This window comes from Vicugna pacos, chromosome 16 (genome assembly GCF_048564905.1).
Source record: "Vicugna pacos chromosome 16, VicPac4, whole genome shotgun sequence".
In the NCBI taxonomy this organism is placed as follows: Eukaryota; Metazoa; Chordata; class Mammalia; order Artiodactyla; family Camelidae; genus Vicugna; species Vicugna pacos.
The window spans coordinates 45,372,964-45,389,258 of NC_133002.1; the positions used below are offsets into that span (position 1 = coordinate 45,372,964).

Below are 16,295 nucleotides of genomic sequence, written 5' to 3' on the forward strand. Positions count from 1 at the left end.
ACCCAGCTGGTGACTGACAGCTGAGACTAAACCTCGGCTTCAGTCGCCACGTCTAGGCTCTTTCCTCACGTAGAACGTGCTCCTGTTTCTTAGTGGTTTTGTTGTTGTTGATGTTGTTCTAAAGCAGTGCCTTTTGCCTCTTAACTTATTCTCTGTGGAATGTTGGTCACGTGAATAAGGTGGGAGGCCTCACCCCTGTCCTAGGTTGGATTACCCGCGCTCCCATAGCTGTAACTGTGATGGAGCCAGGGTTTACACTCAAGACTTATATGGCTGTCAGCTCACTGACATTTAAAAAACAAAAACCCCACAAATGTCTTTGGGGAAAAAAACTGACAACAGTATCTCTGGGTGGTAGTAGTGTGTTTCCTTTTCCTCTCTATGCTTTCTCTTTATTCTCTACGTTATTAGTTACATTAATTTATTAATTTTGTATTACTGTAATAAAGTTACATTGCATTACATACATTAGTTAGTCTGTGCCAGTTTTGCTACAGAGATAGAGGTTTGTGCAGGTACACGGACCCTCGTTTCTGGCAACAGAGTTACACTGCAGGGGGTGCCATGGGATCTTCTAAAGTCCTGTATTATGTTGGGCACTGCCTAGGTCATCAAGAAGAAGCTAGTGGGCTCCGTGAAGGCATTGCAGAAGCAGTACGTGTCCTCGGACACAGTGGTCACGAGCGAAGACGGGGACGCCAACGCCATGTGCAGCGCCCTGGAGGCCGTCTTCATCCACGGCCTGCACGCCAAGCACATCCGGGCGGAGGCCGGAGGGAAAAGGAAGAAAAATGCCCACCAGAAGCCTCTGCCCCAACCTGTCTTCTGGCCCCTCCTGAAAGCTGTCACCCACAAGTGAGAGCCCGGGGTGGTGTTGTGGGACCAGGGGAGTCGGGGAGGAGCTTCAGAGTGTGCGACACAGGGCTCTTCCTCTCCAGCTGTGTGGAAAAGCCACTGAGACTCTGTGTCCTTAGAGTGGAGATGGGTGAGGTAGGGGTAATTATTAAACCAGGCCTCTGTGAGCCTCTCAGGGGATGGCCTGGGGCAGCTTCAAGTCCCTGGGCTGGTCTCTTGGGCAGGAGCAGAAGCTGCCTTTTTTTTTTTAACCACACTCTGGCAAGTTTGCTAGTTGCAGTGGAGGTTTTGTGACCTGCAAAGCCTAAAATCTTTCCTGTCTGATTGTTCCCAAAAGTTTGCTGACCCAGCCTTAGAATATTTGCAACATCTGTGTGCTAAGTGTCATACTTATACCAAGGTCTGGGTTTTTTTGTTTGTTCGTTTTTAAGAAGAGTGGCATCCAGGTAGAGCATCTGAATGTGTGCCCTGATACTTGTCTTGCTGGCCCTGCCCTTAACCACCTGGGCTTTGGAGCAAATGGCTGGCACTGTGCCTCTCAAGGCTATTAAATGCCACCTTCTGCCCGAAGGTGCCTTGTCAGTCTCTACTCTTCCTTTCTGTGCTTACTGCCACTGCCCTATCTCAGGTTCTTACCTCACTCCTGGGTGATAGTGCCTTTCTAATTGTCCCCCTTATCTCATTCTGTCTTTCCTTTGGTCAGACAGCCAACATTTACTGAGCTTAAGCTCACGGGAGCTCAGTCACTGAGTTCTGCAGAGTATGGCCCGAGCTCCCATGGAGGAGACGTGTGGTAGTCAGAGGAGGAGCATTTCAATCAGACCGAGGCACTCAGGAGCTGAGCGTGGCACACATGGGGTCAGATCTTATCCAGGGCACCCCACCCTGAAGTCTTCACAGCTGTGGGCACATCACTTTCCTGTGCAAAGATCTACAGCCCACAGGTTCCCAAATACCAGCCTGGAGTCTGATTCACTTGGTTCAAGCCCCTGAACTTATATCCTGACCTGGTTCCCCAGGTGATTCTGATGCACAGCGGGACTTGTATTGCCCCACTTTGCCTTACCCATTTGATACTCAAGACCCTGCATTAACTGGCTTTGCCACCGAGTCACCCACGCCTCCTCCCCATGCTGTAACTGAAGTGCGCACCACCCTTGCTACAGTCTGTTGCTTTCTTACCCTTTATGCCTTTGTTGCTGTCAGTCCCCCGTGCCTCGAAGACTCTCCTTCCATCTTTGCCTCTTGACATCCCTCAAGGCTTGGCTTGTATCCTACCATTTCTATGGCGTTTTTCTTGCTCCAACCCAGAAATGATTGCCCAGACCCCACCCTAGCTCTCCGAACAACAGGGCTCACCTGAGTGTGCCTTTGGGAGGTGGTTACCTGGGCTAAGGGTAGGGACCATGTCTTTACCCTGTCTTCACAGTTCCAAGGACCTTGCACGTAGGGCTTAGCAGACATGTCCTGGGTGAGCAGATGATGTCAGGGGCCCATGGGGTAGTTGTAATAAAAATGGCAGTTATCCTTCATGACACCACCCTACGAATGTTGGGTGTTGTAATATTTCTAAATTCCCCGTAGAACGCTATTCTCCAAGAATTTTTCATGCTCTGTATATCTGCAGTCTTGTTACTGGCTCTTTCTAACCAGTGGGTAAAACAACATCTCAGTGACTGGAAGTTGTTTCTTGAAACAAGTTTGTTCTCCCCCTTCCCAGAGACATCATCTCAGAATTGGAGCACCTGATCTTTGTCAGCACGGATGTGGGCCGCTGCCGGGCCTGGCTGCGGCTGGCCCTCAACGATGGCCTGATGGAGTGCTACCTGAAACTGCTCCTCCAGGAGCAGGCCCAGCTGTGCGAATACTATCAGCCCACAGCCCTGCTCCGGGACGCCGAGGAGGGCGAGTTCCTCCTCAGCTTACTGCAGGGCCTGACATCCCTGTCCTTCGAACTCTCCTACAAGTCTGCCATCTTGAATGAGTGGACGCTTACCCCACTGGCCCTCTCTGGGCTCTGCCCACTCTCTGAGCTCGATCCCCTCACTACCTCTAGTTCACAACTACAGCGGAAGGAATCCTTGGATTCAATTTCCCACTCCTCAGGCTCAGAGGACATCGAAGTCCAGCACTCGGGCCATAAGATCCGGCGGAACAGGAAGCTCACTGCCTCCTCCCTCAGCCTGGACACGGCCAGTTCGTCCCAGCTCTCTTGCAGCCTCAACTCTGATAGCTGCCTCCTCCAAGAGAACGGCTCCAGGAGCCCAGACCGTTCCGAGGAGCCCATGTCCTACGACTCAGACCTGGGGATGGCAAATGCCGATGATTCAGACCCATCTCTGCAAGAGTAAGTACCCCCCCTTCCTTCTTCCTTCTTCTCTTCCTCTTGCCCTCCCTCCCTCCCTTCCTGTAGCATGTGACTGCCTGTCACCGAGCACTGTCCTCTGTGAGGGCAGAAGGGCAGACAAAGGGGCCATGGACTCTCCCTCAGGGACTGGAGATGCTGGAAGCTGTCCCCGGAGGCAGACTGGGGCCAGTGAGAAGGATGGGTGTAGATGGAGCCCCAGCACTGTCCTGGGTGACCTCTGACAAGGTCTTAGGATTCAGTGTAAAGTAACATTGTCCTCTTCATCTAGAAAGAAGGAAGCTAATAATAGTTCAGAGCTATAAATACAACTTCCAAAAAGTGCAACAAAGCATAATGCGTAAGGGTGATCTTCTGGGACCTCACAGAAGACCTTCTGGAGGACACAAAACCTAAGTGATTCCTGGAGCGGGTGGCAGACAAATGGGGACAAGCAAGTGTGTGGACGAAGGAATACATAGAGTGAGAACTTGGCTAGAGGAGGGAGCCTGGGCAGAGCCTATTTCATTCAGGCTTTTTAACATTAATTTTTGAATAGATAATCTTTTTATGGTTAAAAAAGATCTAAAATGTATACAGTGAAAAGTGTTTTCCCACCCCTGAAACCGTAATTATTAAATTCTGCGTATTTTTCTAGTATTTCTAAATTCATCTGTAATAAATAATAATATGCAGATTTAGATTTTTTCTTCCTTATTTCTTATTCTCCCACTTCTTTCCACAGAAGCTACTATAAATTATAAGTACACTATTCTACACCTTGTTTGGGAGATCTTTTCTTCTGTCTTTCTTCTATTTTTTTCCAGATTTTTTCCATTGTATGAATGTACTTTAGTTTATTGAATCAGCCCTGAATTTCATGGACATTAGAGTTCAGTGTTTTTATAACTAATACGTTTATGTGGTCTTTTAGTTCTATGCAAGTTATCTCTATTCAGAAGCAAAACTGCTGAGCCAGGGGATAAATTAATTTGTAATTTTCACAGATATTGCCTATTTACACTTGATCAGGAATGCACCTCTGTCTTCTCAGCCTTGTCAACAGAAGGTGTTACCAAGTCCAAACTCGTTCTGCTGGCCTCACGACAGGCCAATAAATCGGGAGACAAGGTGTTGGGGCAAGGAATAGCGACTTTATTCGGAAAGCCAGCAGATCGAGAGGATGGCCAACTAATGTCTTGGAGAACCATCCTGCTCTAGTCAGAATACAGGCTCCTTTTACACAAGAAAAGAACAGGGGAGGGGGTGTGGTTGGTTGTTGCAAACTTCTTGCTGTAGAAATTCTTTGCTCCTGCAGCTGCCCACGTGGGCCAGGTCATGGTGCTCCTGCAAAACCTCCAACAAAACAAAGGTTATTTTCCATTCTGCAGCTTGTTATCTTTATGTAAGTGCAGAAGTGTTAGTATCCTTAAAGGTCAGACGCTTGAGAAAAGGCTCTCCCTTTTACCAGGCAGGCTACAGGCAACATTCACTTACAAAAGGTGCAGAGCTAGCAGGAATAAACCTAGAAAAAAGGGTGCGGTGGTTAAAACTAAAGGAACAGATCTAATATAGAGTCAGATTTGTTCTCCTCTATTACAAAGGGATTATCAAACTTATGGATATTTGCTCCATCTAGTAGGTTAAAAAATGGCAACCGTTTATTAAGCATTTCCTTCCATAGGACCCGTGTTCCATCAGCCTGTGTTTAGGGCCTTCTTTCCACTCCTGCTGTTCCTCTCCTCACCCCGACCTTGGTTCAGGTCTTTGCAGGGTTCCCATCTGGTGTGGGAGTAACACCAGGATTGGGTAATCATGGACTAGGCTTGGAGCAGATCTAGTTTCAGGTCCTGTCCCACCACTTACAAGCCCAGTAATGTCCCGCAAATGCTAACTCTTTTTGAAGTTCTGTTTCTTTGTATTTAAAATGGGAATTCCCTCATTGGGCTGTTTGGGAATTGAATCAGATGCCTGTTAGTGAGTTGCACACATAAAAATATCAGGTCGGGCCCAGAAACACTGAGCACATTAGACAGAATTTTTAAATAGATATAGCGTGCTGGGGAGGAGCAGCCCCCACCCTAGAGGCGGCTGGACCCGTGGCGTGACTGAGGCCCAGTCACCTGTCTTAGCCCTGAGTTGTCTACCTCCTCCCGCAGACCAGCTGGCCTTCTCTGTGTCATGTGCCTTGCCTTTATCTTTCATGGGTCTTGTGATTGGAAAATTCCAGCTTAAAGTCGTTGAATCAGTGACCATCCACTCTGTGTGGGAAGTGTTGTCCTGGGCATTATGGGGGAACTCAAGGGGAGAGGGTCAGGATATACAGACCAGCTCTGGACAGTGATGTGAGGAACTGGCCAACACTACACACACACACGCACAAGTACGCCTCCAGCACCAGCATTCTTGGAGCTGGACTGGAAGTTAGTCTGTGAGCATCCACAGAGACCAGCATTTCTTGGAGCGTATGTTTTAAGGGTAAAGATACTCACCAACAGTTAAGAGTTTGCTTAAGTTGTAATGTTACTTAAATGTCTGTAACTTAGAATTAGGCATCAACACCTTGTGCTTACAACTCTTACAACTATAAGATCAAAACATCTGCAAATTAAGCATGAAGCAAAGTAACATTCCAAATGAAATTTAATAATTTAGTGTTTTGCAGAAACCAAATTACAGTTTGCCTTGTGAAGAGAGAATTGACTGCCCTGAATATCTTCTTTTGTGTTCATTGGGTCTGAATTATAGTTGTCACTGAGAAGTGTAGGTGCAGTCTAGTGACAAAGAGTGTGGGCTCAGGAGCCAGACTGCCTGAGTCCTCCACGAACCAGCTTTGCCACTTTGGGCAAGTTATTCAGCCTTTCTGACCTTGATGTCCTCCGTAAAAGGCAGATAAGAATGCTTCAGAGGAATGCTGGGGATGTGAAATGAGTTTAGATACGTAAAGTGCTTAGAGCGATGCCTGACACAGGGTGCATGCTCACCAGATGTTGTCATTTTATTCCTGGATACCTGTGACATCCATTCTCCTACTGTTTGTCCCCATATACACTGCTGCAAAACCCTAGTTAGTAATATTTGTCAGATGTCATCATCATGAGACCTTTCCCTGGGGGACATGAGTCTTAGCATATGCAGCCCATCTCTGTGCTTTTATCAGTGGCCTTTGACTGCCAGATGGTACCATGTGTCACCAACACGATTGTCCGAATGTTTAAGAAAACCGCAGGCTGAGAATCGCTTGTCAAGGGTGCTTTATAAGGTGGCCATCCAGCTTCTCCAGGCCATGCTCTTTATTTCCGTCATACACACACACGTACTTACACTTACATACATAAGTATGTACAATATGTATACTTTTTTCAGATTGTTTTCTAAATGAAATCACAAAGCTTAAAATTTTTTGAATAGAAAGTTTGAAAAACATGACCCTGAACCAGACGGAAGTGGAAGGAGTGTAGCAGTTTCACTGTTTCATTTCTGTGTTTCATTTCCTCTCAGTTTTTGAAAATTTTCTTTCTTTTGCCTTTCCTTCAAAATTTTGTCTCTAGCATTTTTGTTTCCCACTTGATGTACATGTCTCTCTTACTCTCATTGGGTCCTGAAGACCAGTACTGATTCTGGGGAAACTCAGTGAACTTGATTGCACCTTGACCTTGGTTTTGATTTGTTGGAAGCTCTGATTTATCACCCAAGATTCTTGCTGTTTGGTGGCATTTCTTTAGGCATGAAGTCACTCACTTATTCTAACATCTAGTCTGCTCCTATCGTTAAAATCTTTCTTATAGATTTGGATTCATTGATAATTGATAATCATTTTGGTAATGCTAGTGAGTATTTTGATAAATCTTCTCTTTTCCTTCTGTTTTTATGTTTGTGTACGTGGAGACTAAGCAGTCTTACCAGTGATAATGAAAACAATTGCAATAACAAAATGAGGTTGACGGTTGTTGAGTACTTAACTTTTTGCTAGACACTCTTCTAAGCACTTTACCTATATTATCTCATTTAATCTTTGTCACAGTCATAAAAGCTGGGTGCTGTTACCTCGCCTGCTTTTCAGACAAGGGAGTTAAGTCCATGACCTTCAGTGTTTACATTGTGGGGCCCCCAGCAATGTGCTGACCACGACCAGGTGGACTCTGGAGCCCTGCTCTTTATCACTCACCGCATCACCTCCCAGGAGCCCCAGAGGAGCTGGGACCTCACAAAGGATGTTAGCAAAAATCTGCCTCCCTAGTTCATTTCAGAAGGGGGCCCCATTCTGTCACAATGGTTTGGACACATATAATCGGTTAGCAAATGTCCCTTCCTCCTCTGCCTGTGGAAGCTACTCCAGAATTTGTCATGGATTGGAATTTTTGTGGGTGTGTTTTAGAGCAAGAACGAGCACTCACCTACCCCTCCCAAGACTATTCCACAAACACATTTACACCTTTCACTGAAAGGTCACTTGTTTATTTATTGAGATATGATTCACATACTATAAAATTCATTGTTTTAAAGTATACAATGCAGTGGCTTTTAGTATATTCACAGGGTCGTGAATTCAACATCTACTGCTGTCTAGTTCAAGAACATTCTCATCACCCTGTAAAGAAATCCCTTACCCATTAGCTATGAATTTACCTATTCTGGACATTTAACGTCAGTCAAATCATATAATATGTGGCCTTTTGTGAGGGGCTTCTTTCACTAAGTGTAATGTTTTCAAGGTTCATCCATGTTAGAGCATGTATCATGGCTGAATAATATTCCATTGTATGGCTATACCATAATATACTTTTTCATCAATTAATGGACATTTGTTTTTTTCCCACTTTTTGGCTATTATGAATAATGTTGCTGTGAACATTCATGTACAAGTTTTTGTGTGGACATATGTTTTTAATTTTTCTTAGATGTGTACCTAAGAGTAGAACTGCTCAGTCATATAACTCTATATTTAAGTTTCTGAGGAACTACCAAACTGTTTTCCACAGAGGCTACACCATTGTACATTTCCACCAACAGTATAGAAGAGTTTCAATTTCTCCACATCTTTGCCAACACTTGTTATTCTCTGTCTTTTTCATTATAGCCATCCTAGTGGGTGTAAAGTAGTATCTCATGGTGGTTTTGATTTGTATTTCACTACTGTCTAATGATTTTGAGCACTTTTTCATGCACTTACTGGCTATTTGTATATCTTCTTTAGAGTAATGTCTATTCACATCCTTTGCCTATTTTTAAATTGGGTTATTTGTTTATTATTGAATTGTAAAAGCTCTATATATTCTGGGTACTAGACCCTTACCAGATATAGGATCATCTTTGCATAGAAGATATGCATTAATTTTTCCTATTCTATGGATTGTCTTTTCACTTTTTGATAGTATCCATTTTAAGCAGAAAAGTTTTTAATTTTAATGAAGTCCAGTTTATCTATTTTTTATTAGTTGCTTATGCATTAGATGTCATATGTAAGAAACCATTGCCCCATCCAAAGATATGAAGCTTTATACCTATTTCCTTCTAGGAGTTTTATTGTTTTAGCTCTTACTGTTAGGTCTTTGATCCATTTTGAGTTAACTTTTTTATATGGTATGAGATAGGGGTCCAACTTTATTCTTTTGCATGGAACTTTCCACTTCTCCCAGCACCATCTGTTGAAAAGACTATTCTTTCCCCGCTGAAATGTCTTGGTGCCCATGTTGAAAATCAGTTGCCCAGAAATTCATGGGTTGGTCACTTGTACTTAAGGAAAATGTCTTGAAACATCATTTGGGGTTATGATGGTGTAAATAAAAGCAGAGCTCGCCTAAAAGACAACCAGATGAAAACCTAAGTTCTAAAATCCTCTTTTACATAAGCCCTTGTTAAGGGGAGTTTGATGTGTCTTCTGGACTCAGTCTAAGCCATTCGGGCAGATGTGTGGGATCTCTTGGACTCCAGACAGCTTTCTTGCCACCTGAACTTGCATTTGTCCATGATGTCCTCCACTAGATTCATAAGCAGAGGAAGAGACAGCTAATAGGTTTATCTCAGAAGTAGAACTTGGATTCTTGGAAGCTTCAGGAGAGGGAGGGAGGAGCAGCCACTAGCCAGTGCACGTTCCAGAAGCCTCAGAAGTGTGTGTGTGTGCGTGTGTGTACATAAGGCAGTAACACTGACTCCCTGTGCCCCAGAACACCACTGAGGGGCAGGAGGTACCAGTCCCATCGGGAGCACACCCTGTGTTTGCTGGTACCAACACCACACGGCTTGTAGACACTGTCCTCCAGCAGCGGCTTCTGGGAATGTGAGGGCTCTCTGGCTCCACACCCAGCCCGTCACCCCATCCCTGCTGCCCAGTTACTGTTCCAGGAACAAAGTGAGTCCTCACTTCACCCAAGTCCACGTCCCAGGGAGCGGGGTCTTGGTGCCTCAACTGTTTGTGCTGTCGGGGAGCCCAGCGCTGAGACACACTGTCCACCAAAGCTCTGCCGAGCACAGCCTGGGGCAATGACAGCCCACACCACTGTTTATTTGGCTGAGCGAACTCTCCAGGCCCACAGTTAGCCTGTTCAGAAGGTAAAGGCAGTCAGTTCCCATTCACATCAAGTCCTTTTCTCTGCTTTGTGAGCTTTTTCACCTGAGATCCTGGACCCCACTGCTCACCTGCCCACTCAATCTACCTAAGTCCCAGCTGCAAAGAAGCTTCGGTGGGGAGTGTCAGGTGAGGAGGGCTGTGTGGTTGTGAGCTAGGAGGGTAGCATTAAGAGGGTGTTTGTTTTGTTTTTTCAATCACAAAACAGCAGTTTTCCACTCTTCCCACCGCCCCAGTAGCTTCGGGCATTCCACCTGACAAGCCTGTCATACAGGTTTCTCTGTTTAAAAACTTCCAGGGTGTTGTCGGAATTCAGCAAAGCCCAGGTAAACTCTGTACCAACCAACGGACTGAGCGGAGAAACGGAGATCCCCACGCTGCCAGCCTCACTCTCCCTCCACGGCCTTGACACCAGCACACCCCTGCACTTTGATGTACCTGCAGAGCCCCTCCCCGCCCAGGCATCCCCTGGGACTCAAGATGGTGGCCCCAAGCAGGAGCCGCTTTCCCAGGCACCTGGCCCCCTGGGCCGGCTGCATCTGGGCACTACCCAAGCTGGCCCTTCGGGGAGCACTTCAGACCAGCAGCCTCCTAGTCCTGTGAGAGAGACGACCAGAGCCGTCGGCCAAGGGAGTAGCCAGCAGAAGCCTCCAGAGGATGACGGACCTAGGCTGAGCCTTGTGGTTCCCTCACCCACCAGTCCGGTGAGTGGTACAAGCCATGGGGGCGGCGAGGCTGCAGGGGGTTGGTGAATGTCTCAGAACTGGTACAGGGTTTCCCCAGCTAGTGACCCCAAGTGGTCTCCACCTTCTCCACCTGAGTCCCCTGTCCCTGCATGATTTGGTATTAATAGCTTCATGGTGATGGAGGGAAGGTTTCTTGGTGAGTGGTGGATGTGAGCCAGGCTCTGTGCCCATCACTCCCTGTGGGTTTCTCCTGTCATCTGCGTGTGGACCCTGTGGAGAGGATAATTCTCAGCTGACAGCAGGCTCTCTGCTCTTAACCACTGCCCCTCTCCAGCTTACGGCCTCGAGCAATTCACTTCACCTCACGGAGATTTGGTTTCCTCCTCAGTACTTGTTATTAAATTCACATGTTTATAAAATACTAGGCTTTGAAAATACTCATTTTGCAACATGAAGCAGATTTAGAACCGCATGGTCCACTTTGGCAGCCGCTGGCCATATGTGGCTACTGAACACTTAAAATGTGGCTCGTCCAAACCGAAATAAGCTGTGTAAAATAACCACTGGATTTCGAAGACTTGGTAGGAACAAAAGAACATAGAATGTCTCGTTCATATGTTTTTTGATCACATGTTGAAATGGGAACAATTTAGATACGTATTTCAAATAACATTAAAATTAATTTCAACAGTTTTTCAAAACTTTTTAAAAATTGAAGTATAGTCAGTTACAATGTGTCAGTTTCTGATGTACAGCACAATGTCCCAGTCATGCATATAGATACATATATTCATGCATTTGTTGTTTTTTGGTTTGGTTTGGTTTGGTTTTGGGGGGGGTTATTTATCTATTTTTAGAGGAGGTACTGAGGATTGAACCCAGGACCACCTGCTAGGTGCTAAACATGCGTTCTACCACTTAAGCTGTACCCTCCCCCTCTAAAACTTTTTTAATGTGGTTAGTGGAACATTTTAAATGACACATGTGGCTCGCATTGTATTTCTGTGGGACAGTGCTGTTGTAGAATAAACCAATCCAGACCAGCCCTGGGAATGTCCTGGAGAGAGCCTGGCAGCTGGAGAAAGGCTGAAACTGTGGGCCCAGTGAAGCAGCAGTCAAAGCTGTGAACCCAAGCTCTTTTGCCATTTCACATTTGTGCTTGAGTCATGGGAAGCAGAAGTAGGAATTGGTGTGCACATGCACATGGACACATGAAACCCAGAGCTCATCCCAGCTGCTGTCTGGGGCTCATGTTGGGGATTTAGTCTCTCTTTCAGCTCTGTCTGTACATGTTTCTCCTTTGGCCTGTAGCTTCCAGATCCTATAACTCAGGGGTTGGACCAAGGCCATGAAATAGACTAGAAGAGGTCCACCCACCCCCTTTTTAGCAGCTTTATTATGATATAATTCACATACCATACAATTCACCTAATTAAAGTGTATAATTCAGGGTTTTTTTTTAGTATATTCTCAGAATTGTGCAGCCATCACCACAATCTAATCTTAAAACATTTTCATCTCCCACAAAATTACTTCTATGAGCAATCACTGCCCATCCTGTTCCCCTCCTCCTACCTCACCCCCCTCAACCCCTGGCAGCCACTAATCTACCTTGTCTCTGAATTTGCCTCTCTGGACATTTCACATAAATGGAGTCATATAATATGTGATGTTTGTGATTAGCTTCTTTCAATTAGCGAAATGTCTTTAAGGTTCATTCCTTTTTGTTGCTGAGTAATAGTCCATCACCAATCCCATTGTACGGAGTATACATTTATTTATCTGTTCATGCATTGATGAACATTGGCTTTTTTTCTTCCTTTTGGCTGTCATAAATAATGCTACTATGAATATTAATGTACAATTTTTTGCTTAGACATATATTCTTAACTTTTTTGGGTGCATACCTATTAGTAGGATTTTTGGATCATATGCTAACTCTATATTTAACATTTTGAGGAACTACCAAACTGTTTCCCAAAAGCAGCTGACCCGTTTTATATTTCAAGCATCAGTGTATTCCTCTACATCCTCACCAACAGTTCTTACTGTCTTTGTTTTTGTTTTTTATTGTAGTCATCCTAGTGGGTGACAAATGGTGTCTCATGATGGTTTTGATCAGCATTTCCCTGATGACTAATGATGTTGAGCATCTTTTCATGTACTTATCGCTGTTTGTGTCTCTTCTTTGTAGAAATGTCTATTCAAAACATTTGCCCATTCTTAAATTGGGTTATTTAATAAATTGAGTTATCATAGTTTTTTATATATTCTGGATTCTAGCCCTTATTAGACAAGTGGTTTGCAGGGTTTTTTTCTCCCATTCTGTGGGTTGTCTTTTCACTTTCTTAATGGTATCATCTACAACATAAAAGTTTTTAATTTTAATGTAGTCTAATTTGTCTGTTTTTTCTTTTGTCACTGATGCTTTTGGTGTCCTATCTAAGTACTCATTCCTAATCCAAGGTCATGAAGGTTTACTCCAATGTGTTCTAAAAATTTTATAGTTTCAGCTCTTACATTTAGATCTATGATCCATTTTGAGTTAATTTTTGTATATGCCTTAAGAAGGGGGTCCAACTTCATTCTTCTGCATGTGGAAGTACAGTTGTACCAGCACCATTTGTTGGAAAGACCATTATTTCCCCCATTGAATTGTCCAAACTCTCCCCTTTTAAAACTGTTTGAGGAACAATATATTTAAAGTACCTAGGTCTTCAGTGTACACCTCAGTGAATAATTATGTATGATGTGTGCACTCTACCACCATCCAGATCAGGACATGGAACATTTCCGGAGGCTTCCTCGTGGCTTCTCCCACTGCTTGCTCCCCTCCAGAGGAAACCATCATCTGACTTCTAGTCCTTAAAGTTTTTCCTGTTGTTGAACTTCATAGAGATGGCCTCATACACTATGTGCTCTTTTACTTCTTTCACTGAACACTGTGTATGTGAGATTCATCGGTCCCTATAGCCTGAGGCTCTAGTTCCTTCTTTTCCATTGTAGGAATATATCACAATGTAGTTATTTATTCTCCTGTTAACAGATATTTGGGTTGTTTTCAGGTTTTGGCTGTTAGGAGGAAAGCAGCTGTGAACATTCTTGTTACTTGTCTTCTGGTGAATCTCCACACTCACTTCTGGGTTTGCATCTAAGAATGGAGTTGCTGGGTCACCGGGCAGGCACATGTTTAGCTCTAGAAGAGACTGCCAGATAGTTTGCTAAAGTGCTTGTGCGAATGTACAGTCAGATTAGCACTATATGAGCATTTCCATCACTCTTTATCACAGTCAATGGTATTGTCAATATTTTGCATTTTAGCCACTCTAATAGGTGAGTAGTGGTATCTCTCTGTGGTTTTAATTTGCATTTCCCTGATGACTAATGATATTGGTACCTTCTCATTTACTTTTGGGCCATCTGATCCTCTTTGGAAGTGTCCTTTAAAGTCATTGTCTCATTCTTAAATTAAGTTGTATATATTTTCCTTATTGATTTGTAGGGGCTCTTTATATGCTATGGATGTGTGTTTTATTGGAGAAAAAATACGTATAGCAAATATCTTCTTACAGTCTATGGCTTGCGTTTTAGCTGTCTTAATGGTATCTTTTATTGAACAGAAGTTCTTAATTTTAATGATCTTCAATTTATCAGTCGTTTTGTTTTTGATTAACGTGTTTTGTGTCTATTTTAAAAATCTTGGGTCTACCCCAAGGCTATGAAGGCTATGAAAATCCCTGTATTTTCTTCTAGAAGTTTTAATATTTTACATTTTACACTGAGGTTTATTATCCACCTGGGATTCATTTTTGAATATGGTGTGAGGTAGCTGTTTTCCATGTGGATGTCTTATTGACCCAGTGCCATTTATTGAGTATGACGGTATAAATCTTGGAGCTGTATACTTGTGGGTCAGATTCTGAGTTTTTGCTGTCCTGAAGATGACTTCAGGGCCCAGAATGCCACAAGACCCTGAAGGTTGACTAAGAAACCAGCAACACATGCTGAGGGCTGAAGAAGAAAGGCTCTACAGCCCAGACTTGAGCTTGAGGAGGGGGGTCCCCTTGGGACGGTGGCTGTGGGCCCCAGCAGGGTTCCCCCAAGTGGCCTAGACCGTGGTGCATTCACTTCTGTCCAGGGTCTGCTTTACAGGCTCAGACATCCTATCTTGCCAGGGTCCCAGAGCTGATGGACAGAACAGCTTACATCCCCTGTCAAAGCTCATTAAGTTTTGACACCCCCCCTGCCAGCCTCCTTTGCAGCTCCTTCCAGCCCCAGGTTTTACCTTTGCTGTTCCCTCTGCCTGGACCTTTCCCTGACTCTGCTTTTCCTCATTGTCCCCGCCTTCCCTGACCACCCTGTCTCAATAGCATTATCCCCAGTCACTGTTTCCCACTTATCTGCTTCACTTTGTTTATGACACTCATTACTAGGTGAGATTCTGTTATCTTTTTGTTTGTCTACTCGTTTATTTTCTGCCTTTTTGACTAGAATATTAGCTCCATGATATGAAAGACCATATCTGTTCACTTCTGTCTTGTCAGCTCTGAGCACTGTATCTGGGAGAGAGTATGTATCAATTAATAGTTCTCAGGTTCTCCAGAGACTCTTGAGATGCTAGCTTGTAAGTTTACACTGAGAAGAGCTCCATCAGGTGCCCGGGGTGAGCTGGTTGGTCTGACCAGGTCACCCTCCACCTCCCAGATGGCCTCAGGGGAATCTGGTTGCTGGAAAGTTGCTTGGGAAAAATGGAATCAAAGCCTCTGGTATCGAGTCCAGCATGAGAGCCTCGGGTGCTTGCCCCTTCCAGAGTCTGTCTCCACAGGGGAGCTTTGCATCCATCCATTTCCCCACCAGTAGATAATCGCTGGGCACCCTGGGTGGCCTGCCTGCTCACACAGGCCTGGAGGGCTGCCTGCCTTGGGCGGGGCGAGGCTCTGCCATGCATGCTGCCCCTGTGGACATCGTCTTTCTATGCTTTCATCACTTAGTCACTGCTATTTATTTGAGACTTTGCAGGGAAAGGTAGGGGGTCACTGTCAAGTTTTCTAATACCAAGAGCCAGTCCGTCTTTCTTTTAAAATTTTTGTTTTAAATTAGGTTAATTCAAAGCCCAGCTGTACTTGGTACAGCAATGGAACAGGAGAGACAAAGGTCCTCCTCTTTGGGGACAGACACTGGGTTAGACAAATGACTATCTCCATCATAATTACACCAGTGATAACTGCTGGGAAGGACCAGTGCAAGGAATTGGGGAACTAGGGTGACTTTGCTTATGTGGATCTCAGGAGTTCTGAGTTGCTTTCTCAGTTTAGGTCCCAGAGGGCAGTCTGAATTACTAAGACTTGGCCTTGATCACTGCCCTCCATGGACCACTTATCTATGGCATGTGGTCCTTTCCCCTCGGTAGGGGTACAGGCCGTCCCTTTGCCTGTCCTAATGAGGACAGACTGAACAAAAGTGATTTTTTAAAAGTGGTCCAGAGACCTGCTATCTCACTCCACTACCAGACTCCTCTCTGGGATTTAGCTGTTGTATTCCGTGTCCTGATACCTTTAGTAACTCAAAGTGGCATTCTTCTGTCTTGGGTCCCTGGTGGCAGCTGCTGCTCAGAGCCTCGGTCAATGGTGATTTTTCCCCACTGTGAAAGGAGCAGAGACCTGGCCAGATGTGGGGCCCTGAGTGAGCAGGAGGTAGGAAGGTGAGAGAGAAAAGGGAAGCAGTGATAAGCTCACCACCCCACTCCGTTTTATGACTGGGGGCCCCGGAGAGGGGCACAGGCACAGAGCTTAGTCCAGGCCCACGTGTAGAAGCTCCAAAGGCCCAGTGTTCCTGCTGTTTT

General features: G+C 44.9%; 1 protein-coding gene across 3 annotated transcripts in view; it reads left to right on the forward strand.

Annotated features, from left to right (window-relative positions):
* Window positions 1-16,295, forward strand: part of PLEKHM1 (pleckstrin homology and RUN domain containing M1) — a 46,199-nt gene that overhangs the window by 7,468 nt on the left and 22,436 nt on the right. For all 3 annotated transcript variants that reach the window (XR_012059728.1, XM_031685418.2, XM_072939143.1), the window contains exons 3-5: window positions 608-855; window positions 2,576-3,202; window positions 10,066-10,471. Coding sequence is in view for 2 of the 3 variants with exons in the window: in XM_031685418.2 (XP_031541278.2) it covers window positions 608-855; window positions 2,576-3,202; window positions 10,066-10,471 (1,281 nt within the window). In the remaining variant the exon portion in view is untranslated. The remainder of the gene's footprint in view (window positions 1-607; window positions 856-2,575; window positions 3,203-10,065; window positions 10,472-16,295) is intronic.